Below are 26,178 nucleotides of genomic sequence, written 5' to 3'. Positions count from 1 at the left end.
CAGGTATGATCAGACCTATCAGCAGGCTTATTCCGGCTTTTGTGAAGAATACTTAGCTACCCGAACATGCCCTGGGGTTAAAGCAGGTTCTGCCAAGAGGCAAAAGCATTTTCCAGGCGCTCTTACAATTCGAATGTCTGCGATTGCTAACGGCGGCTACGGAGCGCCCGCTGAGCACACAAAAAAGTGTCTTCTCACCATATGGTTAGTGTTTACAGGTTCGTCTAGCTCCTGCTCACCAGAAATGGGAAATTAATAATGCTGATGAAACGACAACTTGTTACAGGGAGGGCTGAAAAAGGAAAGTGCGTAAAAGGGTCCCTGAAAGAACCGGTTTCCGTGCAGACGGGTCTGCAGCATCTGCAGTCCCCATCCTCGGGCTCCCTCGGCCAGCCGGGAGGTGGGGACAGGGACTCGGGAAGCCCCAGCGCACCCGGCCCTCCTCCCTCGCAGCCAGCAGATGGCTCCCGGGCTCTGGCGCGCGCCCTCGTTCCCTCGCCCCCTCTCCAGACGCAGGGCTTTCGCGGGGAGGGAGGGAGGCAGCGAGGAGGGGCGCCGTGCCCGCCGCCGCCGCCGCAGCCCCGCGCCGCGTCCCCGGCGGGTGTGCGCCCCGCGCCGGGGAACAAGCGCCCGGGCGCGGGAGGCCGGCCGGGCGCCCGTGCGGAGGCCGGCTCTCGCGAGGTGAGGAGGAGACGCAGGAGGAGGAGGAGGAGGAGGAGGAGGAGAAGGAGGAGGGCCGGAGCTGCCCCCGCCCAGCCGGAGCCCGGCAGGGGAGCGAGGAAAGCCGAGCCCTCCGCCCGGCGCCGCTCTCCCCGCCTTCGCCCCACGCCTTCCGCTTTCACCTAGGGCCGTAGGTGCGGCGCGGAGACCGGCGCGAGCTGGCGGCGGCCGGGGCGGGAGAGCCGCGAGCCGGGAGCGGGAGCAGGCGCCGCAGCCCCCGCGCCCTCTCGGAATCCTGCCGGCTCTCCGTTCCGCCGCCGGCAACTGCAGGGAAGCGTCATGTAGCAGCCGCAGCAAACCCACCCCGTCTTTGCAACTCTTTTTTTTTTGGTGGAGCAGGGGGCGCGGCAAAATTGTATCTCCGCCCCCGCTTTCTTGCCTACTCCTGTTTGCAAGCTGCATCTGCCTCTAAAAAATTGAGGGGTCCGGGGGCGGGCGGGGGGCCGTAAATCAGAGTTTGGACCTGCAATCCCCCCCGCACCTAGAGGGCAACCATGACCGAGGAGAGCTCCGAGGTTCCCAGGGAGTTGATAGGTAAGAGTCGCGCGGTTGTTGATTTTCCTTCTGCCTCTGCGTACTCCTCACCTCCACCGCCCTTCCCACCTCCGCCTTCCCGCAGGTCCCGCGAAGTCTAGGCGCCCCTTAGGTCGGAGTGGTGTTGGGCAGGGGCGCTGGGCGCCGCCGGGAAGTTTGCTCCCATCTGACCGCCTGAAAAACCAGGTCCGGAGAGGGCAGGCATGGGGAGGGATCGGGAGCCCCGGGAGCGATCTCCGGTGGTCGCCTGGGAGCCCGGGGCGCCTCTTCCCCCCGCGACCATGGGGTCGAGATTGGCAGAAGGGGGCGGGCAGCCTCGGTCTTGGGAGTTCTGGAAGCTAGGAGAAGCCCTTTACAGCGCCCAGCCCAGTGCCTTAAACTCAGGAAAGTCCGAGAAAGCCCAGCGCAGAGACGGCTGGCGGGCGCACAGTAGGTCGTCTCCAGCACGTGCCAAGCACCCGTCCCCCCAATATCCGGCAGGAGGTGCCGGTCTGACAGACAGACTTGGGGGAGGGGGTGCTAGTCTGGTATAAGGAGTGAGCCTGGCAAGGCGTGGCTTCGCTTAGCGAGTTGGGAGGGAAAGGGTTACAGGACTGACGCAAACTCGGGCTAGGAAATTGAGGGTTAATGATAAAAGCCTTATTTTAATAATAATTAACCTACATATTCTCCCCACCCCGGATCTCTTAGGGAACCCTCTGTGTGGTACCCTATGCAAGGCGACCCATTGTTTGAGTCCCTTGAGGGTTTTGGGGGGGGTGTGGATTTTACGTTTTAGGGTTTAACTTAATTATGTGGAGGGTTAAAATGGCAGAGCTAAAATGTGGTGGAGGGTGAGTGTCCTGAAAAGCCCCTTTAAGCTCGCGTGTGTGTGTGTGTGTGCGTGCGTGCGTGCGTGCCCGCGCGCGTGTCGCGTGTTGTTTTGTAACAAGGTATGTATGTCCGTGTGCCGCATGTGTTGAGCCCCAGTGACCTATATTCCTTACTGTACCATCCTTGGCACACTAGACAACCCACAGCTCAGAAAGATGTTTAATCGGTGCTGACAAGACGAGGAAGTTCTAACCGCCCATTCATCTGCATTTGAGGAATTTGCCCCTCTGTTTCTCCTTTTAGCCATAATACTTGGGAGGAGTGTGTGTGCGCTCTTCCGTTACCGACTGCTAACTCAGCAGGTAAAACTTGATGTAAAGAAGCTGTTGCTGGTTTGTATGGAAGCTTCTACTTCTGTTGAATTAAAAAAAAAACGCCAACACCTAACTCTTGACTCAAATATAGGGTATGAAGTTACCCTCCTTTCTCCCCATCATACTCCGGCCTCTTCCCTCTCCCCAACCCCGTGGAGTTCCTTCCTGAGATAAAACATTAGCTGCCTTTGCTGGAGTGAGTGGTCCATCTGGTTCTGGGTGGCTGAGATCTTTGTAAAACTCTACCGGGAAGAGGAATCAAATGCCCAGAGCCTCGGAAGATGCTTCCAGAGGTCCTGAGAGTTGAGGGGAGGGTTGCCTTGCTGGCCGGTGGTTAAGGATACCTAAGGAGGATGACAGATTTTTAAATTAGTTGTCCTTGAGCCTGGTGATTAAACCCAAGAGAAAGGGTCGTGAAGGGTGGACTGGAGATAAGGTACCTGGTTTATATCCAAAATAAGGATTCTCAAAATATTCTCAAAATAAGTACTTTGGTATATTTTAAAAGTTGAATTTAACCCTTATCTAGAAATGGAATTTTTGTGTTTATTGAACCTTGCCCATCTCATATCTTTCAACCAAGTGACACGTGCTTTTGTGATATGCCCAATAGGATTTTTCTGGGTCTTTAAATGGTCTAATTAGGCTGGGATAGGGCAAATTCCTGCACCTGCTTTTCTTCCTAATTTCAAGCGCTCACAAGAGTTCTCTTTGATCAACTCAAAATGGCAGCCATGTGAAAACCTCAGTATATTCCCTTAAGCTAATCCCCCAAGGCATTTAAAAAATGTATTGTGTATCTTTCTGGTTATGAAAGTAATACAAGCTTTTTATAAAAAAATTTAAATGCAGAGAAGAATATATGTGCTGGAGAGAGCTACTTTTAACCTTTTGGTATATAATGTTCCAGTCTCTTTTCATGTGTAGATAGTCTTAAGTCAATTTCAGATGCCCATTTCCCACACTTCTTTTTTAGGGGAGGGAGGGGTAGCCTGTACCTGTTCTGAGTTCTGATAAGATAGGAGCTACATAGAGAACTCCTAGTGCAGTGAGGTCCCCCACATGTCCCCTTTCTCCCCAAACATTCCACTTCATTGCTGTTCCCTGAACGACCTGTGCTTTCTCATGTTTCCATGCCCTTCTCTAGGCTGGCACCACCCTTTCCTCCCCTTCTTCACTCTTATCTAACTTGGTGGCTCTCAACTTTTGTGGTGGGTTTCCAACAAGAATATTTTGATCACCCTTTAATAAACATATATTTATTTGTTAAACTGCATACATACTTCATTTAGTGTGTATAATCATAAACATACACACACATTACAAATAGAAGTTAAAATTCTATTTTCTTCCTGCACCTCAGTGGATTGTATTGTACACTGTACTTTGGAAACCAGTGGTCTATTTCCTACTCCTTCAATATTCAGCTCAGGAATCCCCTCCTCCCTGAAACCTTCATGTAGCACCTCATCCATGATCTCATGGTAGTGAGTGCAGATTCATTAATGGCCTCCATCCGTGTCCTCCACTAGATGGTAAGCCCCTGGGAAAGGCAGGGGCCATCTCTGTCCTGGCACCTAGTAGATTACTTGGCACACAGGAGATACTCCTGTGTACATATGTTTGTTGAATATATGAATGAACCAAAATGATTATCATACAGAATACAGAGCTATGGGAGTATAGAGGAGGTTGCTATATGTTGAAGGATAGGTCAGATGTAACCAGGAGAAGACCAGGGAAAGGGCATCCCAGGAAAGAGAATAATATATACAAAACCCTAGGGGTGAGAAAGATGGAGATAATAGGGATGATTGGATCTTTAGGTGTGTGCTGAGAAGTTAAGCTGAAAAAATATGAAAGACCTTAAATGGCATGCTACAAGGTTGGAGTTCATCCTAAAATGACTGCTACTCATAGCCCAAGAGGGACATGACCAGACCTGTGGTTCTAAGAGGGTCACTTTGGTTATGGAGGGAACGGGGGGCTGATAGGTTGGAGGTCATGGACTTAGTCTTGCTGAGAGATTCTTAGGCCCTGAATGCAGGGTCAAACCCAGGGTTAGGAGCTATTGAGGAGGTTGTTCTAGGAAAGTAGGCAACTGGCTCCCTAAAGTAGGCGACTGGCTCCCTATCCAAGAGAAAGGAGTTGGAGGTAAGCAAGATTTCTGGCTTCATTAGTGTCCAGAAGGGAAGATCATGAGTTTGATTTGAGACCTGTTCAGTTTGGGGTACTCATGGGAGTCCCAGGAAGACCTTCCTGCCACCACCAAACTTTCTTTTTTTTTGTGAGGAAGATCAGCCCTGAGCTAACATCCATGCCAGTCCTCCTCCTCTTCTTCTTCTTCTTCTTCTTTTTTTTTGCTGAGGAAGACTGGCCCTGGGCTAAGATCTGTGACCATCTTCCTCCACTTTATCTGGGATATCGCCACAGCATGGCCTGACAAGTGGTGCATCGGTGTGTGCCAGGGATCCAAACCTGGGCCGTCAGCAGTGGGGTGCGTGCACTTAACTGCTAGGCCACGGGGCCGGCCCCTGACTACCAAATTTTGTTTTTTTTGTGAGGAGATCAGCCCTGTGCTAACATCTGCCAATCCTCCTCTTTTTTTGCTGAGGAAGACTGGCCCTGGGCTAACATCCGTGCCCATCTTCCTCCACTTTATATGGGACGCCGCCACAACATGGCTTGCCAAGCAGTGCGTCTGTGCGCGCCGGGGATCCGAACCGGCAAACCCGGGGCCTCCGAAGCGGAGCGCACGCACTTAACCGCCTGCGTCACTGGGCTGGCCCATCAACTACTAAATTTTCAAGCCTTGCCTTCTCTCCTGATTCCTCCTTTTCCCTTGCCTTTGACCACTCTTTGGAGTGTTGTGCTGTGATGATTTTGGAAGGAGAAATGGCCAGGAGCACTCTTCCCTGGCCAAATTGTTTGGTCCAGTTTTGGTTCTTTGCTGTATTTCCCAACCCTCATGGCAAGGTACTCATAGAAAATGATAATATTTGTATGGCCCTTTGATGAACACAGAGGCTGCTGGGGGCCAGAGGTAACCAGGTAACCAAGAGAGTTTATGAATTCTTATTGTGCTTATGGTCTGCATGCAATATAGTGCTCCATGATACCGCCCGACATTGCTCATTATTTTCTTGTATGTGCATCCTGTTTGCCCAGCAAGATTCTCTCATGCCTTGCGTGGTCTGATATTATGTCATATGCTTTTATATTGGCCTCAGTATCTGAGTGCAGAGTAGAAGGCGCAAAGTAGGCATTCACTAAATGTTTGGTGACTGATAATGATCAGGCTTGTTAAACTAAGCAAAAAAAAAAGAAAAAAAGAGAGAAACAACAATAAAAACAACCAAAAATACTCCTTCAAATGCCCTCTCCTCCCCAATCTTTTTTCTTACTAAGAAAAGAATATAATGAAACTATTCCCCTCTTTCAGAGAGCATAAAGGATGTTATTGGCAGAAAGATAAAAATTGCAGTGAAGAAGAAAGTCAAGTTGGAAATTAAGGGAGACAAAGTTGAAAACAAAGTCCTGGTAAGTATTATTGTTTTTAAACAAATTGTTTGGAAGTGAAAGTGCTTTTGCCCTCATTGTTTTGATTGCTTCATTTTTACGCAGCACGAGTTCTGTGTTTTATATTCTGTTCAAAAGTTCTGATGACCGTTTTGTCTTAGATTAATTGGAATATTTGTCCACTGAAAGTTAAAAGGAGGAGAATTTAAATTTTAGAGACTGAAGTTTTTAAAAATTGTATTCCTTAAAGTTGTAAGAGTCACCCATGTTTCGGTCATCTCCGAGAGCCTGTTTTCAAATTATTCAAAGTTTGAGGTTAAACGGAGTTTGTTTATTGTCTTTGTTGTGGCTGATTATGTGATTGTATTTGTAAGGACTTAGGGAGGAGTTTAAAAAATTCATCTCATGTCCATTATTTAATTAAGTTTTCTCAAAATGTTATATCTGAGTCCATCTTAGGGGTGATGATCTGAGAATTTTTGTCATTTTACATTGGTTTTTTGGTGTCTTGGGGGGAAATGCCTGTTGGAGGCAGTATCTGCTAGTGCTGAGGTTGGGCTGGGGTTCCCTCCAGTTGTGAGAGGAGTTGCTGAGAGTTGGACCTTGTTGGGTACTGAGTTGCAAGGGAGCATCAATGACTGAGTTGTACCTTTAGAGAGGTGAACAGCCTTTTGTGGTATTTTAGTGGTTTCTAGGTTGAAATTGTGGTAAACCTAAATTTAAGCTTAGGTGAATACAAGTTTGTTTGCATTTTTGTTGGAAAGAATATTCTGTTGATCTTTTTATCATTGGAAATTTTCAAACATATGCAAAATAGAGAATAGCACATTGAACCTTGTGTACTTTTTATACAGCTTCAGCAATTTTTGGCATTTCGCCAATATTGTTTTATCTATCCTCCCCCCATTTTCTTTTTTCTTCCTAAAGTATTTTAAAACAAATCCCAAGCCTATGTCATTGAAAGAGAATATTTCTGATATTCTATTTTTTCAGTTGAAGTTGCCACAGAATTTGAAGTGTCCTGATAACATCTGTCATGAGAATCTTTAAAAATATCTGACTGCCTTCCCCTATAGATGTAAAGATTATGCTATTGATGGATGACTTCTGTTTCTTTGTAGTCTGTGTGTACAAGTCAGGATGGCAGAGATATTGAAGTGGGAAAACTTGAGTGACTTTTGCCCTGCAACAAAATGTGTTCATGTAGACTGCATAATTAAGGTGATCAATAGCGGAAATGATTGGTGCCATCATTCTGTTTTATTTAGCTTTAATAAAGAGTAAATTTCCTTAAAGTATGTTTTACTTACTGTTGTTCAACCATAGATTTATGGTATTTTTCGGAGGTGATAGTGTAGAAGGAATTTTGTTTCTGCTATTGTTTTTATATGTTTAAATAAATCTTCACAAGATGGATGCACTTTATACAACTTAAATATCTAGTAGTGTTTGCTACAACAGTCTAACACGGTATGTGGTATTATTTGGTATGGACACTATTCATCATACAAAGAATAAACCCATGTCATGAGGAATATTTACAAAGTTAAAATTTCACAGACAAATTCAAATGTCCAATATAATCAAGTTAGCACCATGTAAAAATAGTTATGGTTAGTACTTAATGTTATGATTTTTTTTGGCTTATCATAACATTAGCTGGACTCAATTAGGGTTGTAACCATATTACAAATGTATTTGAATTTAAGCATTTATCTCCCCAAATCTGGAATTTTAAGCAGTTTCTAGTAGGTTGGCAGAAACTTGTTTTGACTGTTCCTTACTTGCATGGGCAGGAATTATTAATCGAAATATTCAAGCTCTGACAAGTTTCAAGTTTGAGCAAGATGGTCTATGAATTAACCTTCTTTGTGTGTGTGTGTGTGTGTGTGTGTGTGTGTGTGTGTGTGTGAGGAAGATCAGCCCTGAGCTAACATCCATGCCAATCCTCCTCTTTTTTTGCTGAGGAAGACTGGCCCTAGGCTAACATCTGTGCCCATCTTCCTCCACTTTATATGGGCTGCCACCACAGCATGGCCTGACAAGCGGTGCGTCAGTGCGCACCCGGGATCTGAACCCCGGGCCGCCAGCAGCGGAGCATGCGTACTTGACCACTACGCCACGGGACTGGCCCCTGAATTAAGCTTCTTAAAGTTGTTACTTTTGAAGTTTCTGAACTTAGAGAAATTCAGTAACTTAAAACATTGGGGGATCTCCTTAATGTACATTTCTGACTTTTTAGGGGGCTATCAGTCCGCTAAAATAGGTTATAAATGAGTTGGCTTAATACTTTGAACTTTTCTGAGTTTTATTTCTTGTCCCTTTCCCCCAGTTCCCACTCTTAGTGTCCTTCCTTCTGATAAAGCTTAGGAGCGTGTTATATGTTACTTGATTTCCTCTTTTTATACTTTGAGACTTTGTAGTATTTATAGCTTATCTTTTGTAGAGGGTTTATCTTCATCTGCCTTCTTCTCATGGTCTTAATATTTATTGAACATTGACTAGATGCTAGGCACTCTGCTGAATACTTAATTATGTATTACCTTATCTGATCCCACAACAACCCTGTGAGGTAAGCACTGTTTACGTCTCCATTTGAGGAAATTGAATTCCGAGAGGCTGATATAACTTGCTTCAGGTCATCCAGCTCGTTAATGACAGAGCTGGGATTTGAACCCAGATCTGCTTCACTCAGAGCCTATCTGATTCACCATTCATTATGCTCAAAATAAAAAGAAAACATCCTTTGGCTTCTTGTTCAGTGAATGCAAACTTTCAACCAATGATTGGAGAGATTTGGACCTTAGAAGTATCAGTACTTCCTGAGTTTATTTTATTTGATTGATTGATTTATACATTAATTTGTTCCATGCTTATCGAGGACCCACTGTGTGCCAGGCACATGGTATGTACAAAGTGGACACAGTCTCTGACTTCATGGGACTCAGAGCTCACAGTCTAGTTGGAGAGGTAAACATGTCAACAGGCAGTGCTTTGAGATGTGCTGGGAGCAGAGTGATTAGTGGCTATGAGGGCACATAGGAAGAACCCCTAATTCAGGCCTGAGGGTTAGAGAAGTCTTCAGAAGGAAGGGAAATCTAAGCTGACAGTCGATGGATGAGTAGAAGTTGCCAAGGGAAGAGACTAGAGACATGTTTTGGACAAAGGGATTAGAATATGCCTGGAAGCCAGAGAGAGTTTAGCATGGTAGAGAAACATACTAAGTATGGCTGGAGCAAGGGTACAAGGTGGAGAATGGCCAGGCATAGAGCTGACTCCTCTGCTGGCAATTGGGATAGCAGGTAAAAGTTGAGACTGGTTCAACAGGTCTCTTCTCACCCCCGTTTCTAATGACCTTCACGTGAACTTTATCCTCCCTTCTCTAGGGAGGCAGTAGGCTCAGTGGTTAGGGACTTGGACCTTGGAGTCGCACCTGGTTCACACTGCAGCGTAGCTACTTTATAACATTAAGCCTCAATTCCTTTCTCTAATGAAACAGGCATCATAACAGTATCTATTTGTAAATGGTTGCTTTGAAGATTAACTGGGATATATTTTAATTTTGCTTAGCGCAATGCCTAGCACATGATAAACAACCGACAAATGATAAAGCGAAAGGAACCAAGGGGCACTGTGTTCTGTTTTCTCAGTGGCACAGAAAATGCCAATCCTTCTGATGCCCAGATATCCACTGCCTTTATTGAGGAGTTGAGCTCGGTTCACCATGAAGCCAAGAAGATTTATTTATAATTTATGGCACCTTTTTAGCAGGATGGAGTGCAACTGACTAGATCCCAAATTCCTAAGGTATGCTCTCGTCAGCTGAAATCAGAAATGGTAGGGTGTTCAGGGTAAGAGTGTTCTGTGGTCAGATAAGTTTAGCAACAAGAGTGTTAAGCAACGACAAACCAGTTTCATTACTGCATGGCTTTTCAGAGCTATTAATACACCTACGTGCATTGAGATTTTTAAGAATGAGATAAAGTACACTTTCTCAAACTTATTTAGCCAGAGACCCAAATGACGATAAGTCGGGAAACTGGGATGGAACAGGCCCAGACTAGTGCCTTGGGGACTATTTAAAGGGAAGCTAGAACAGGCTAGAAAGGCTGTCCATCCTTAGGAGTACTCTTTTAGGGAGCGGTCCTTGGGCCCTGTACTTTTTATCTAAGCTGTGGGCAGGTCTCCACAGGCCACACACTGTTAGCACGTCGTCCGTTGCTGTAATGCCTCTTTCTTCCGGCGTGTCATTAGGAAGTGATTCTGTGTTTCTTAGACTCTTACTCCTTTTTCCCATTTTCTTTTTTTTTGGTTGTCAAGTGATCCTTTATTGAAGTATTTTCCTTGGCGTATTTTCCTCTTAACTAGCTGGGCATTCCCCTGCACCACTGTTGATGTCATCTGTGATGTCATGAGGGTGGCAGCCATCAGTCAATATTGCAGCCCACAGACTGGGCAGTCCCCAGGATCTCTTTAAAGGTTCCAGAGAGTTCTGTGGTCGGTCTGTTGGGCAATGTTGGCAGTCTCGTCAAAGGTGATATTTCCACTGTGCTTAATGTTTTTCTGCTTCTTCCTGTCTCTTGGCGGTTCGTTGAGGGATTTGACGATCAGGGCAGAGGCAGAAGGTACCACCTCAATCTGAGCCTGGTGGTTCTGGATGATCAGTTTCACTGTGATTCTCAGACCCTTCCAATCACCAGTTGCCGTGGCGATGTCGTCACCAACTGTTTTGGAGACAGACCCAGGGGGCCAATCTTGGGGGCCAGGGGAGATGTGGCACCAACTTCCCCACTGGTGCACCTCAGGTACACAACTTTGACCTCGTTGGAGTTGAACTTAGGTGGCATGGTGGAGGTGGCTGGTTTTGGATGAACCCGGATTCGGGATGACTGAAGAAAGTTGCACCTTGGCCTCCTCCGAGCTGAAAGCCTTTTTCCAATTTTCTGATTGAATCTTCACCCAATTTTTTCAGTACCTGGACTTTTAAAAAGGTATTTTAATTTATGTATTTTTTTAAATTAAACTTTTCATTTTTAGATAATTGTAAATTTACAGGCAGTTATAAGAAATAATACAGAGAGATCCTTTGTCTCCTTTATCCAGTTTCTTCTCTCTTGCAAAATTATTGACATTGATATAGTAAAATGCAGAACATTTCTGTCACCACAAGGATCCCTCATATTGCCACACCCAAACCCCCACTGCTTCTCTGACCTCTGGTAGCCACTAATCTGTTCTCCATGTCTATAATTTTGTCACTTCAAAAATGTTACATAAGTGTAATCGCACAATATACACATTTTGGGGCTTGGCTTTTTTCACTTCGAGCAATTCCCTAGACATTCATCCAAGTTGTTGTCTGTATCCATTGTTCTTTGTTTTTGCTGAGGAGTATTCCATAGTCTGGATGTATCACAGTTTATTTACCCACTCATCCATTGATGGACTTGAGGGTTGTTTCCAGTTTGGGGCTATTAGGAATAAAATTGATATAAACATTCGCTTATAGATGTTTGTGTGAACATAAGTCTTCATTTCTCCCTGAAAAATGCCAAGGAGAGCAATTGTGGATTTGCACCAGAATTCCCTGTTTAATTTCATCAGAAGCTGTCAAAACTGTTTTCCAGAGTGGCTGTACCATCATTGTCTAGTCCTACCGGCAATGTATGCGTTATCCAGTCTCTCCAGATTCTTGGCAGCATTTGGTATTGTCTGGAGGACTAATGGTTGAAAGAAAAATATTGTCAGGATGAGGCAAGGTCCCTGGTGACCTCTTCCCACCCACGCTTCTGCTGTTGCTTGTCTGGGGGACAGGAATGTGGCCTCCTCTCTCTCCAGGATGGTGGCTCTGAAGTGTGTGGAAGGTCTGTTCCTGGTTCCTTTGTTTTTTCTGTTTCATTTTGGAATTTGGGTTCTATCATCCTTGCCAACCCCTGTTCTTCTACACCCCTCGTAAAATGGGCTAGAAGCAGGATACTTCCTTTCTTATGAGCCTGAGCAGGTAGAGGAAATAGCATGCAAATGTAACCCACTGGTTTGTTCCCTTATTCCTTTTAAAACAATTCATCCATTGTTCATTTATTTCCTTTTGAAAAGTTAACCTGGAGTCTCTTTAACATATTTTCTTTTGTTTGGTATTTATTTATAACTTCTGAGCATCTTAATTAGGTTTCATTAGAATAACTGTAAGTTAACTTTAAAAGTGTTGAAATGGATAAGGATGTTATTTTGGGTAACATCAAGCCCTAAAATATTTTGGTGGCAGTGCTGTCTTTCATTAACTCAAAATATAAACTCTACTACTACCTGTTTATTAGAAAAATACATTTAAAAGGGAATATCTCTCACCTCAAAGTTTTATAAGCATCTGGCCCACTTAATGATTAATTATTTGAAATCTCAGTTATTCTGTGATATGGAGAACATTGTTCTTTTACACTAGGCCATGTTCATTTTGCATGGCCAGTCTGTTTAATATTTTCCTAGTTCCCGAATTTCTAATACCTAACTTGATTCGGCAGCACGACCTGTGGTATAATCACTTCTCAGACAAATATCCACTCTGGAATTTGTGTTTGCAGCTACTTTCAGGAGACATCAGCCTTGGCCAATGGTTTCCAGACTTTTTAAAAAATCAGTATTACCCTTTTAAAACATGTAATTTTCCATGGAACCCATAAAGTAGTGAAATTTTAGGAGTATATTTTGCAAGTTTGTAGTGAAATCCAAAATAGGATAAACCCAGTCAGTGATTTCACTGAGCTGTTTTGATGAACATAAATTAGAAATAGAAGGGGAGACTTGATTTTGTTTTGGCTGCATAGTATAAACTCCCTGTTCACCAGTTAAGGAGTACAAATATCACAGTTTTTAAAATAGCTAGTTTGCAATCTCAGGATGCTTTCCAAGTAAATAGAGGTGGCAGGAGAAGCTTTATTTTGAGTTCTGCACAAAAGTGGGTTATCACAGCTTAGCTTACCTCGTTGTTGACCTCCAATATGTTAACACATCATATCATGTGTTTGTGTTTTATTCCAGCAGTTAAAATAGATGTAAGAATGAAATTCACATCAGATGTTTGTAGATTGCAGTGGCTTCTGAAGAACACTGTTGGAAAGTCATTGTTCTAGGCCTCCGGGGTTTCCTTCCCTCCGCGGGAGGCTCTCGTACCAGTTGTTGGGTAATTTGAACAGTTCTCTTTGTGGTACCGTTAGGAGTCTCAACTTTTAAGGATCACTTACAATTCGGTGCATAGGTAATTTCCAAAGCACCTGGGTGAAGTTACCTGACTCTAGAATGAGCTTTAGAAAACAGCAACAACATTGAAACGATCTTTGGGAGTGGGTTTTGGGAGAGCACACACTGTTGCCAAAGGTCCTGGCAAAACTTCTGGGAAATTCAAAATAAAAGAATCCACATTTGAGTGCTTGAGAATTTACCCTAACCCAGAACTCGAGTCAGCACCCCCTGGTCTCTGGGTAGGGGGTTGGAGGCAGGCTCTGGCTCTGGGCATTTATTTCCAGGAGGCAGTTCTGGCCAACTTCACCTTGTTACCTGAGCTGCCTTAACATTCTGTTCTCTCATCTGCAAATGCCCCAGTTTCTTCTGTAGTTAGCACAGGCGAGTCAAATGACCTTGGGCAAGAAGCTGTTGAACATACACCAGCCTTGGTGTAACTTTTCCTTGTTCTTAAAAAGATACTCTTTTCTAGCCTCTGGGATTTAGCTACTGGGGACCAGGGCATTTAGCTGCATCCTGGGGAGGGGAGGCGGCTAGGGAGTTTGGGAGTAGTGTGAAAGGGACACTGTGGAAATGGAGGAGCCAGGAAATCTAACCAAAATATGCAATGAATAGGGAGAACTCTTTTTTCATAGTTATAAAATAGTTACTGAGAAAACAAAACAGACTTTAGTAAAAGGCTACTGTAACACCTTTATGTTTCATTTCATTGGAAACGCTGTTCATATCTATTGTTAAAGTAGCTTGAAAAATGCAACTAAAATTTGTTGAAGGGTAGAAGATTTTTTTCCCCCTAGTCATCCTCCCTTTTCTAAAGTGCTCATCCTTTAATAGAATGCAAGAATTTGCATTAGTATATATGGGGCATATTGTTGTAAATCTTTGTTACTGTACCCTATTATCTCTCTCTATCTAAATGTATCACTTTCCCCAACTCTTTGAGAAAAGAGGGGTAAAGTAAAGGGAGGAAAGAAGGACATTTGGGGTGCTGTGTGTGTGTGTGTGTAAATAAGACAGTCTGTTCACTTTCACCCACTGGGTCCTTTTCCTCATCTTTGTTTTTTGGGAGAGAGTTTTTCTTTTTTGAAAACATTATCTCTTTTTTTTTTTTTAATTTTATTTATTTATTTTTCCCCCAAAGCCCCAGTAGATAGTTGTATGTCATAGTTGCACATCCTTCTAGTTGCTGTATGTGGGACGCGGCCTCAGCATGGCCAGAGAAGCGGTGAGTCGGTGTGCACCAGGGATCCGAACCTGGGCCACCAGCAGCGGAGCACAGGCACTTAACTGCTAAGACACGGGGCCGGCCCCATGAAAACATTATCTCTTGATGAACCTTGGCCAGCAGGTATCTTGGCCTCTTTAGATACGGATAGATGCACAGTGGGTCCTCGTGGAGGTAGAAGCAGGGATGTACAAATGCCCCGAATTGTACTTGGAGCGTCTCCAGCCTTTGGCAATGGTTAGAGATGAATATGCTTCGTCCCTGCTAGTGAGGCAAGTGTGTCTATTTCTGCTGATTCCTGGGCCTTGGGTTCTTAGGAGACATTTATGGCATTGACTGGATTAGTAGGCATGTCCTCCAGATAGGATCAGGTGTGGGTGGACTGACTTAAGCTGACTCTGGGGAAGTTTGTGCAGACCTTGCCCTCCTGATGGCTGCCCAGAGGATCTTGGGATTGGAGGACTCTTGCTGGCCATCTAACCATGCACCCTAGCCTATGAGAAGTTTCTTCTGTAGCGTCCCAGATAGCTGGGTATCCACTTTTTGCTTCACTATTTTCAGTGATGGGAAATGCAAGTCTCAGAAAGCCCTTAGTTTGAGCTGGAATCTGCTGCTCAGTAACTTCTCCGCGTTCATTCTAGTGTAGTCTACTGGAACATCACAGAACAATTTTGCTCCCTCCTAGTCATGAGTGCGGTTCAAGTATTTGAAGATGGTTATCATGTTTTTCTTTGGTCTTTTAGTCCTCAGGCTAAATATGCTCACTTCCTGCAATCTTACTCCTTGCAGGGCATTGCTTACAGACTTTTTACTGTTCTGATCATCTTGCTTGGGAAGCATTCTACTTTGTCAACGCGCCTTTTAAACTTTAGGTGTTTTGGGATCACAGATGTTTGGCAAACACTGTTAAAATGAATTAAACAGACTTTGTCAGAGTCTTTAATGAGCTCCTGTGGATTGTGCCTCTTGAAGGTGGGATGTAGTGGGTGGCATCACAGAATTGTTCCTCCAGACTGTGTAGGAAACATTGATCTAGGTGCAGTCTGCCAAGTGAAGACTACCCGTTGCTTGGGCATTGAAAGTTTTCTTCTTGTTTTTTAAATTTGGAAAGTATCTATGCTATTTGCATTACTGAAAAATTATAAAATATAGGAAAGCAAAACTGAAGCATGACCTAGTTCTGTCGATTCAGATGTAACCATTGGAAAACATATCCATAAATATTTTCCATATTTTTCTATGCTTGCGTAATATAAATATATGATATATTTCTAAATGGAATCATGAATACTATTTTCTTTTTTTTTTGGCTGAGGAAGATTTCCCCTGAGCTAACATTGGCTGCCAATCTTCCTCTTTTTGTATGTGAGCCACCACCACAACATGGCCACTGGCAGACAGTGGTATAGGTCCATGCCTGGGAAATGAAGCTGGGCTGCTGAAGGAGAGCATGCCGAAATTAACCACTAGGCCACTGGGGCTGGCCCATGAATACTGTTTTGTAATCAACTTTTTTTTTTTTTTTTGTGAGGAAGATTGGCCCCGGGGCTAATATCTGTGTGCATCTTTCTCTATTTTTATGTGAGATGCTACCATAGCATGGCTTGATAAGCAGTGCATAGGTTCATGCCCGGGATCCGAACCTGTGAACCCCGGGCCGCTGAGGCAGAGTGCACAAACTTAACTAGTCTACCACCAGGCCCGCCCCCTGTAATCAACTTTTTTTTTTTTTTTTTTTTTTTGTGAGGAGATCAGCCCTGTGCTAACATCCGCCAATCCTCCTCTTTTTTTGCTGAGGAAGACGGCCCTGGGCTAACATCTGTGCCCATCTTCCTCCACTTTATATGGGACGCCGCCACAGCATGGCTTGCCAAGCAGTGCGTCGGTGCGCGCCCGGGATCCGAACCAGCGAACCCCGGGCCGCCGCAGCGGAGCGCGTGCACTTAACCGCTTGCGCCACCGGGCCGGCCCCTGTAATCAACTTTTAAAGTTTAATTTTTGAGGTCAGAGCGTTCCATGACAATTATATATATCTATGTTTTGAATTTCTACATAGCACTCCATTAATCCACTAGAGAGGTATACTCTAATTTATCTAACGCTTACTGTGAGATATTTAGGTTGCTTCCAATATTTTGCCTTATAAATGTGCACATCCTCGTATTTATTTCTCTTGGATAAATTCCTGGAAGTGGAATTGCTGCCTGACAGGCTTTTTAAAGGATACGTTTTTCACTTGGTTGTTATTCAAGAAGTCTCAATAGAGAGTAAGTAATTCCCCCACCTCATTGATTTTATTGTCTTAAAAAAAAAATCTGCTTATGAGAATGGCTTGTTCTCTTTGTTCCAGTCCGTGTCTTTCTTAGGTCAGTGCTCCTTGGACCCTAGCTCTTGAAGCAAACTTTTTTCTTGCAGTTTAGGGCCCTTTCACGGGTCTGCCTGCGTGGATGTCTTGTCTTCTGTAGAATGTTTGCAGGCACATAGAAGTCTTGTGGCTCTTGTATTTACTGGTGACTGCAAATGGGGTTCCAGAGTCACAGCTCTTGATTGATTGTCACTGTCTTGGCTTCTGCTGAATCAGCCATAGCCTTTTTTTTTTTTTGTGAGAAAGATCAGTCCTGAGCTAACATCCATGCTAATCCTCCTCTTTTTGCTGAGGAAGACTGGCTCTGAGCCAACATCTATTGCCAATCCTCCTCTTTTTTTTTTTTTCCCCCAAAGCCCCTGTAGATAGTTATATGTCATAGTTGCACATACTTCCAGTTGCTGTATGTGGGACGCGGCCTCAGCATGGCCAGAGAAGCGGTGCGTCAGTGTGCGCCCGGGATCCGAACCCAGGCCGCCAGCAGTGGAGCGTGCGCACTTAACCGCTAAGCCACGGGGCCGGCCCAGCCATAGCCTTTTCCTTGCTGTCCCTAGCTAGGTGTGAGACTGTATTATGATCTTTGATCTTTTTTTTTTTTTTTTTTTTTTGTGAGGAGATCAGCCCTAAGCTAACATCCGCCAATCCTCCTCTTTTTTTGCTGAGGAAGACGGCCCTGGGCTAACATCGGTGCCTATCTTCCTCCACTTTATATGGGATGCCGCCACAGCGTGGCTTACCAAGCAGTGCGTCGGTGCGCGCCCGGGATCCGAACCAGCGAACCCCGGGCAGCCGCAGCGGAGCGCGCGCACTTAACCGCTTGCGCCACCGGGCCGGCCCCGATCTTTTTTTTTTTTTTAAAGCTTCACATCTTTACTGAGGAAATAATTTTTCTGATAACATCCTTTAATAATATTATTGCTGTCTTATAGGTGGTCTAACAGATCATTTCCTGGGGTCAATAGCACTAAAATTAAAGCTTACTCTGGCTAACCAGAACCCAAATGTAATTTTATTTATTTATTTTTATTTTCTCCCCCAAAGCCACAGTAGATAGTTGTATGTCATAGCTGCACATCCTTCTAGTTGCTGTGTGTGGGACTCGGCCTCAGCATGGCCGGAGAAGTGGTGCGTCAGTGCGTGCTCGGGATCCGAACCCGGGCCGCCAGCAGCGAAGTGTGCGCACCCAGCCGCCAAGCCACGGGGCCGGCCCCAACCAGAACCCAAATGAACTCTCTCTCTCAATTAACTGCTTATTATTTCTTCTGCACCAGACTTCTAAATGAAAGAAGGAAAGAAGCTAATAATTACAGGTTTGCCGGAGACCATTTTCAGGAGCTCTTGAAACCGCTTCTACGTTTACAGACCTCAATCACACATATACACAAAAAATACAATATCTACAGTTCTTAGGATCTACTGACTTTTTGGAGGGCAGAGTTTTCAAACTTGGCCCATTCAAGTCCTTTTACTATGAGTAACCCTACTCTTGGAAGATTGTACTCGGGCCTCTAGAAAATGATGACTGCAGAGATAGGAATTTCCATTGAAGACCAGATGGGAGAAAACTTTTGAAATATAATGCTGGACCCTCTGACAGCAGTAGAAATATCTGTAAGACCCACAAACATCCAGTCAACTAGCAAGCTGTGTTATGATCTTTGATCTTTGCCCTTGTCATGGGACTTTCTTACCTTGGGTCCTTGAATGCTCTGATAAGTGCTAGTTAAGCAGATTTGCCGATGGTAAGGCCCATGGCACTGTCATTAGACAAAGTGTAGTTAAGAAGAACCCTAAGCTAATATGCATGTACAGCTAGTCCTGTGTCTTAGAAGATATTTTAGGGTCATAATGAAAGGAGACATTACTTTTCCTCCCAGGCAGTTCTGAAGGCAGTTGACTTCACCTGTGTAGCTAACAATAAATCTGTTAAGTCTCATGGTCCTTCCCGAATCTACCTGAAGCTGCAGAGTAGTCTGTCCTTCTGTTCCCACTTACCTTCCCCGCTTCCTCACCCTCTCTCTATCCGCCCACCCAAGGTGGGGCATGTCCAGGTAGTGAGGACCTGTGGGCTGTCCTCCCCTGAGCAGCTCCTTATGGAGCCCCTTCTTCCTTGCAGTGTCCCCCAAGGGTTCAGCCTGCGTTTCTCTCTCTTCAAAGCTGCATTGTGTACCATGCTGCTTGTGGTTGTCTTTCCTTCCAAGGCTGACAGGTAGGATGAGGCTCCTCAGGGGACCCCTTTTTTTGCTGCTTCAGAAAACAAGCACATAGGAATAGGACCCCTTCCATTTTCAGGGTTACATTTGTCACTTTGTGGAACAGACAAGGAAAAGCAAGCGAACTAGATGTGGGGAAGTTACTGAGATTTCAGAGGCCTTGCAAGGCTCTTTTAAGACAGTCTCTGTGCTATTTGAGTCTCAACTCCCCTACCCTACAGGGCCCAGCAACACTCTCTTGTTGAATCTGAGCCCAAGTATGGCAAGTGGAAGTCCAGGCTGGTTGGTAAGGTGTTATCAGTGGGCATTTTCAGTTTCCTGAGTGCATCTGTCCTAAATTAGCAACCCAAAGATAGACTATATCATACTTCATAGGCATGAGAATGAAACAAAGACCTGGAGAGGAGCATCTGTGTTTGCTTTCCTGTTAAGTTTTGGACAGTTCATCTTGCCCCTTGGAGCATCCTAGCTCCTTTTCTTTTGAATCGACGTGAGTCAGTTTCTATTCTTTGCCTGCATCCTTGGGATAACAAAAATGTTGCAGTTTGGGGAAACTTTATACAGTTTTGTTCACTGAATCACAGGCACTGCTTGTGCTGATGAAAATCAAAACCAGCCTGCGAGAATGACTTAGTCCAATGCTTGGCTCTTTCGTGTGGATGTTTCCATTTAAGTCTCTTGGGCATCCTGTTCCTTGTCAGAACTTTTATCCCCTCGAATTCATCATTTGTGAATTAACCGTGAAGCTCTGGGAGCTGTTTCCTTTTCAACAGTCTGCCTCTCGAGAAAACACTTTTGGAGTTTAAATAGCGCTTAACCCTCTATCATTTTGTATTCCTCTCAGGGGTCTCTATGGGGAACATGTTGGGTCGTCTCCATTCACTATTTCTCTCTCTTTCTTGACAAGGCCTGGATGCAAGAAGTTGGTCCCATCTTTCCTGTCCAGTGTTGCATGTTAACAAAGCATCTGGAGCAAAGGAGAGGCTATTAGCACCTTGTCACTTAGAGTCTCTTAAGCACTGTTCCATTTGTGTGTTCTCGCTGCAGAGACTTAATGAGAGTGGCGTCTGTCTTGACGTTGACATATGCGGCTTGTCCCTGGAGCTGAGCAAGTGGTGTCAGAGGTGCTGTATGTGGGGAAGCCTGCACGCTTCGTGCCTTTCTGTCTGGCTTTCTGTCCGGGGAAGAGCCGGTCCTCTATCCATCAGAGTAGGGCTCTATATGTTAATATGCTGGAGAGTGATGCTTGTGGTATATATAGCCTTAAATTCAGTAATGGTTTTTCTGCTTCTAAATGTCTTCACAGACGTTTTATACGCCCCACTCGTTTAGCAGCTTTCTATGTATTATTGGATCAGTCTGCCTGGGTTTGAATCCTGAAAGTGCTGTTTGCTACCATCTCACCTTGGGCAAGTTATTTTACCTCTCTGTGCCTCACTTTCCTCATCTATAAAATGGGTGTAATAATAGAACCTACTTCATAGGTTTGTTTTGAAAATTAAATGAGGTATTATGTATAAAATATTTTAAATAATGCCTGGCATATACTAAGTCTTGAATAAATCTTGGCTATTTTTACTGTTGTGAGGGGTGGTGCAGTGGATGGTGTCAAATGCTCTGATTATAAGAGTCTGATTGTATATCCATAGTGATAGATTACTCGGGTCTGTTTCATATAAATTCCAAAAGAAGTACTCTACTTTGCATCTTTTCCTGGCCCTGTGCACGATGCACGTTTTGATGTTTTCTCTGCTCAGAGCTGTTTTAGGGCCATATTGACTGTGTACAGAAATGGATTTAGCATTTTCTCACTCTGCTGCTCTTAAAGAGGGTGCATTTTTTTTTGAAAAATCTTCCTTTAAGAAAGGGTTCAAGTACATTGTTGAGAATACGTCTCTGAAGACAGTACTGTGCATTTTCTCTGGGTATCTTTTTTTGCCTCCTTTCCACTGCAAATCTGGATGTGTTCAGAAATAAGCCCAGGCCCCTCTTTCACTTCCAAGTTAGTCAGATTTCAAAAAACCCAAAAACCAGTCGTTGGCTCCTGTTCATCCCCGTGGGGCTATGTTGGCTCCTTTGGGGCACTGCCGCCTGTTCTTGATGCCTCACTCAGATGGCTTCCTCTTGGATTTCAGTTATGATTGCTCTTGTTTTATGGCGAGGGGCTTTATTTGAGTTCAGTGGCCCGTGTAGCTCTGCTTTTCCACACTCAAGGATTCCAGGCCATGGTGGATTCTCACTTTCTAAACAACCTTTAGATCAGGGTCTCTTAGCCTCAGCACTATTGACATTTTGGACCCAATAATTCTTCATTGTAGGGGGCCGCCTGTGCAATGTAGGATGTTTAATAGCATCCCTGGCCTCCACCCACTAGATACGAGCAGCATCACCCCATTTCCCAGTTTTGACGATTAAAAACGTCTCCAGACAGTGTCAGATGTTCCTTGGGTGGCAGAATTGCCCCCAGTTGAGAACTACTGGTTTAGATCAGTGGTTCCCAAAATGTTACAGAGCAGGTGCATACCTAGTCATAGTTAGCTTATAGAGTTATATCTAAGTCTATAAAAACTTACAATTCTATAATATAGCTATGGCTAATTTGCCTAAAAATCTATATGCATTTTAAAATATTTATTTTTGAAATATTTAGATACCTGTATCTATATATAACAAAAATAATAGATTGCACCAAACAGAAGTTTGTCTTGTTTTAAGATACCTAATGGGTTCTATCAGTGGTTTTCTTTTTTTTTTTTTTTTGTGAGGAGGATCAGCCCTGAGCTAACATCCATGCTAATCTTCCTCTTTTTGTTGAGGAAGACTGGCTCTGAGCTAACATCTATTGCCAATCCTCCTCTTCTTTTCCCCCAAAGCCCCAATAGATAGTTGTACGTCATAGTTGCACATCCTTCTAGTTGCTGTATGTGGGACGCGGCCTCAGCATGGCCGGAGAAGCAGTGCGTCTGTGCGCGCCCGGGATCCGAACCCGGGCCGCCAGCACCGGAGCGCACGCACTTAACCGCTAAGCCATGGGGCCGGCCCTATCAGTGGTTTTCAATGTGTTATCCTGAGAACAGCTACATTGGCATCACCTAGGAACTTGTTAGAACTGTGAATTCACAGGGGTCCCATCCAAAACTTCTGAATTGCAAACTCTGGGAGTGGGGCCCAGCAATCTGTTTTTTTTTTTTTTAAAAAGATTTTTATTTATTTATTGTTTCCTCCCAAAGCCCCAGTAGATAGTTGTATGTCATAGCTGCACATCCTTCTAGTTGCTGTATGTGGGACGCGGCCGAGGCCGGAGAAGCGGTGCATCTGTGCGCGCCCGGGATCCGAACCCGGGCCGCCAGCAGCGGAGTGCGCGCACTTAACCGCTAAGCCACGGCCGGCCCCCCAGCAATCTGTTTTAACAAGGCTTTCAGGTGATTTTGATCCACAGTGAAATTTGAGAAACACTGGGTTAGATTTTTAAGTAAGTTTCAATTAGATACCTGTAAAATAAGCCTTATTGAAAAATAATAATAGCCTACCATATACAGAACTTTGAAATCTGCTTAGGAAAATGACTTTTACTAGGCAGGTCGTGCTAGGTGTCTGCTGGTCATATTGGCCCCCTCTGATAGCCTGTCATGTCCATAGCTTCCTGTTGAGGATTTCCTTTAGTCAGCCTCCCTGTGCTTGGTATCTGAAACACCACACCTTGGCCACAGCTGATTGAACGGGATGGCTGTGCCTGACTCCCAAGGTAAGCATCCATAGGGCAGCAAACAGCCTGTACCTCACAGCCCTGCCCAACCAACAAGGCTGATCTGTATGGGACAGAGATTCTTCCTCTTAGGAATTAGAGAGAGAGAGAGAGTGAGAGAGAAGGAGAGAAAGAGAAAGAGAAATGAGAAGAAAGCAGAAGGCATGAGGCAGTAAAGGCCTTTGTATGACAGAAGCCGTGAAGAGGCTGTTAATGTGCCAGTTGTGGCAAAAACAGTAGAAGCAGGAGAGGGTGAGAGAGCGCCGGCTGGCTGCTTTGGAAAGAGTGACTCCTAAAGTTGAGTGAATCAAACTATTTAATAGATCTAGGCACAGTATTTTTCAGTTTTCTCCAAGGCCCAGCAGGGCAGCTGCTCATAGGGTTTCTGCTCTTGCTTACTTGCCTCTTTTGCTGACTTGTCTAGGTATCCTCATGTTAGATCATCATTAACTGAGTCAACCTCAATATATGTCTATTCTTTGTCTCCTGGAAGAGCCCAACAAATATATACTAGCATTAGAAGACCAAGTAGTCTCTGCAGACAGGTTTCATGGCATGCTGCTTCCTTAAAGCAGAGATTCTCAGAGAATCACCTGGGTAGTTCCTGCCCCGTTATTTAAAACACTGTCCACGTGGGAGCCTGGTATGCAATTGAAGTCAACATTGCAAGAAAGAATGGAAGATGGAAGCTGTTCATTTCAGCATGTTATGTTGACTGTCCCAAAAGAAACCTGCATAGAGCATATTTCAGAAAACCTCAGACCTTTCTTCACTTCTTAGATGAGACCAAAGAGGCCAACTCTATTGCTTTGACTCAAATAACATTTTCTCTTAATATTTCCCTTTAAGGCCTCTCAGTACCATCTTCTCTTAACATTTCCCTTTAAGGCCTCTCAGTACCATCTTTTTTTTTTTTGTTATGAGGAAGATCAGCACCGAGCTAACATCCATGCCAATACTCCCCCCCTTTTTTTTTTTGCTGAGGAAGACTGGCCCTGGGCCAACATCTGTGCCCATCTTCCTCTACTTTATATGGGACACTGCCACAGCGTGGCCTGACAAGCGGTGCACCGATGCGTGCCTGGGATCCGAACCCAGGCCACCAGCAGCGGAGCGCGGGCACTTAACCACTATGCCACGGGGCTGGCCAGTACCATCTTTTTTGAGGGAAGTGCTAAGAGTTAGAGCCTTAACAAAAACCATTGGCAATACAGACAGTGGAGTGTTGAAATCAGTCTTGTGAATCATTTGCTAAAAATTCAGTGGGCCTAAACAAATTTCCTTCCAGTTGAATGATTGGCATCGACCCTGTCCAATTTTTAGTGCCTCCCATATCCTTCCAGTCAACTCTTCATCCCTCTCTTTCTTATTAAAACCTGAAAAAGAATACAAGTAGCTTTGTGCAGCAAATCCATTGGATTCTTTGAAACAAATCACGCTAGAGAGGAAGGAGTGCAGATACAGAATCTTTTACGTCGTTGCTCAGATGGTTGGCTGAGTTCCATTAGGGTAATTGATTCTGGGAATGTGGGCCAGTGGTTGTTTTCAAGGCCCCTTAAAAGATCTGGGGCCCGGCCAAGAGCATAATCAGGATTCTCTTATTCTCAAACTAGTATCCTTGAGGAGATTATAAACTCCTGAAGAGTCTGGGACTCTTTTTATTGTACTTTGGTATCAAGCACACCCTACCCTTAGTAATGATCTTTTCAAGGTATTCACAGAATATTGCCTAGTAAATGATGCAGGCCTGGAGTACAAATCTCAAGCCTTGTTTTCTCAGGGGCCTGGTAAGTCTCTTTACTCAGCAGCCTTATCTGACGTAGCCCATCTTTAATTTAGCTTTGTGCAGGATGCAGGGATCAATAAGAGTGATGCAGCGAGGGAGGGAGAATGGCCAGCTGCAAACACTTGAAATGGACTCTGCTTTGGTCAGAATGATTAGTGCAGTCAAGAAAGCCATTAAGTGCTCCCAGAGTAGTCCATCTGAGCTCTGCTGTTCATTATACCCAGTACCTAATCCAGGAGATTAGAGGATGTTTAAGGAGAAAGGTTGTCACACCTCACTGTTGTGTGACTGCAGTGTTTGTGCCACTGTCTCAGGAATGTGAATCCTTGTGCAAATGAGTTGGCTTTTCTTGTTTCCCTTTCTGCGCAACATTTCAGAGAGAGTGATTTGTTTCCTGTTCTTGAAGGCTTGGTTTTGTCCTTTACATGGGAGAGAAGTTGGCTGGACTTGCAACTTTTAGCTGGTTCCTGGCCCCTCCTTTGCCGGGAAAGATAGTCTTTCTTTTCATTGAGAGTTGTTTATGCGGATTCAATGAAAAGATTTCTTAGGCTTTCAGAGATGACACTTTATTTCTTTTGTGTGATAAATTTATAATGTGTGATTTTATTTTATTGTTTTTAAACAAGTAAAACCGTCACCTAAAGTTTCATCTACGGTTGTTAGAAAAACCAAGAAAGCATCTGATTTCCTATTGGGTTCCATTAGCAACCCATTTTAGCATATAAACCGGAAAAAACCTTGTGTAGCTCTAAGCCTGTGTTTCCCAAACTGGGGAACAGATCCTGCTCCCAAGATGTGAATAGATGTGCTGGGAGTGAAGTGCTCCATGCCCAAGGACTTGACTCAGCATTTCCCAAACTTGAACATGTTTCTCCTTTTCTCTATTTTCTTTAGCATTCTTCATTTTTTTTTTTTTTTTTTTTGCTGAGGAAGATTTGCCCAGAGCTAACATCTGCTGCCAGTCTTCCTCTTTTTTTTTTTTTTGTATGTGAGCCACTGCCACTGTATGGCCACTGACAGGCGAGTGGTGTAGGTCTGTGCCTAGGAATGAACCCAGGCCGCTGAAGCAGAGGGTGCCCAACTTAACCACTAGGCCATTGGGACTGGCACTAGTGTTCTTAATATACATTGTACATTTCGTAAGCACCAATTAACATCTCACAGACCAGTGATCTGAGGAATTCAGAGAAAAGCTGACAACTTATTTATTTCAGTGTTTTATCTTTTACACAAAAGAACTATAAGAATTTGAGTATCCCTTTGGACTCTTGCCATATCTAGTTCTGACGCTTTATGAATTAGCCAATTGGAAAAAAATATGTCAGGAAGACATATTCATCCATCCTGCCTTTAGGAAGATTATTGAAATGTTTCGTTTACCAAATCATTATGGCGCACCATCTGTGTGTAAAGGAGCTGTGTTTTGAAGGAAGAAGACAGTGCCTTGAGAATTGATTGGAATCAAGTCAAGGAAGAAGCCCTTTCTCCAGGGATCTCCTCCATTGAGTTTGGTTTGAGAAAAAGAAGTTGGGTTAGATAATTAATCTGCGTATTATAAATGTTTAGGGTAATTTCAGAACACTCAGCTTTAAAAAACTATTGAGAAATGGGGTGGAGGAAGGTTCCTTAAATACATTCATCTCGC

General features: G+C 44.3%; 1 protein-coding gene and 1 pseudogene across 3 annotated transcripts in view; one reads left to right on the top strand and one right to left on the bottom strand.

The window, feature by feature from the left end:
- The first annotated feature begins 774 nt into the window (after window positions 1-774).
- The window catches only part of CARMIL1 (capping protein regulator and myosin 1 linker 1), a 318,049-nt gene continuing 292,645 nt past the window's right edge, over window positions 775-26,178 (top strand). Inside the window, exons 1-2 of one of the 3 annotated variants that reach the window (XM_058555125.1) lie at window positions 775-1,254; window positions 5,884-5,981. In XM_058555125.1, the coding sequence (XP_058411108.1) occupies window positions 1,215-1,254; window positions 5,884-5,981 (138 nt within the window). In that variant the 5' untranslated portion in view covers window positions 775-1,214. Of the gene's footprint in view, window positions 1,255-5,883; window positions 5,982-20,020; window positions 20,127-26,178 lie in introns of those variants that run through there. The other 2 variants (XM_058555128.1, XM_058555127.1) reach the window with 2 other exon arrangements.
- On the bottom strand, window positions 10,320-10,822 carry LOC131414080 (large ribosomal subunit protein uL11-like; annotated as a pseudogene).

This window comes from Diceros bicornis, chromosome 14, assembly GCF_020826845.1.
Source record: "Diceros bicornis minor isolate mBicDic1 chromosome 14, mDicBic1.mat.cur, whole genome shotgun sequence".
Taxonomy (NCBI): domain Eukaryota; kingdom Metazoa; phylum Chordata; class Mammalia; order Perissodactyla; family Rhinocerotidae; genus Diceros; species Diceros bicornis.
The sequence above is the reverse complement of the archived record's forward strand: the minus strand, read 5'-3'. Positions and strand labels throughout refer to the sequence as shown.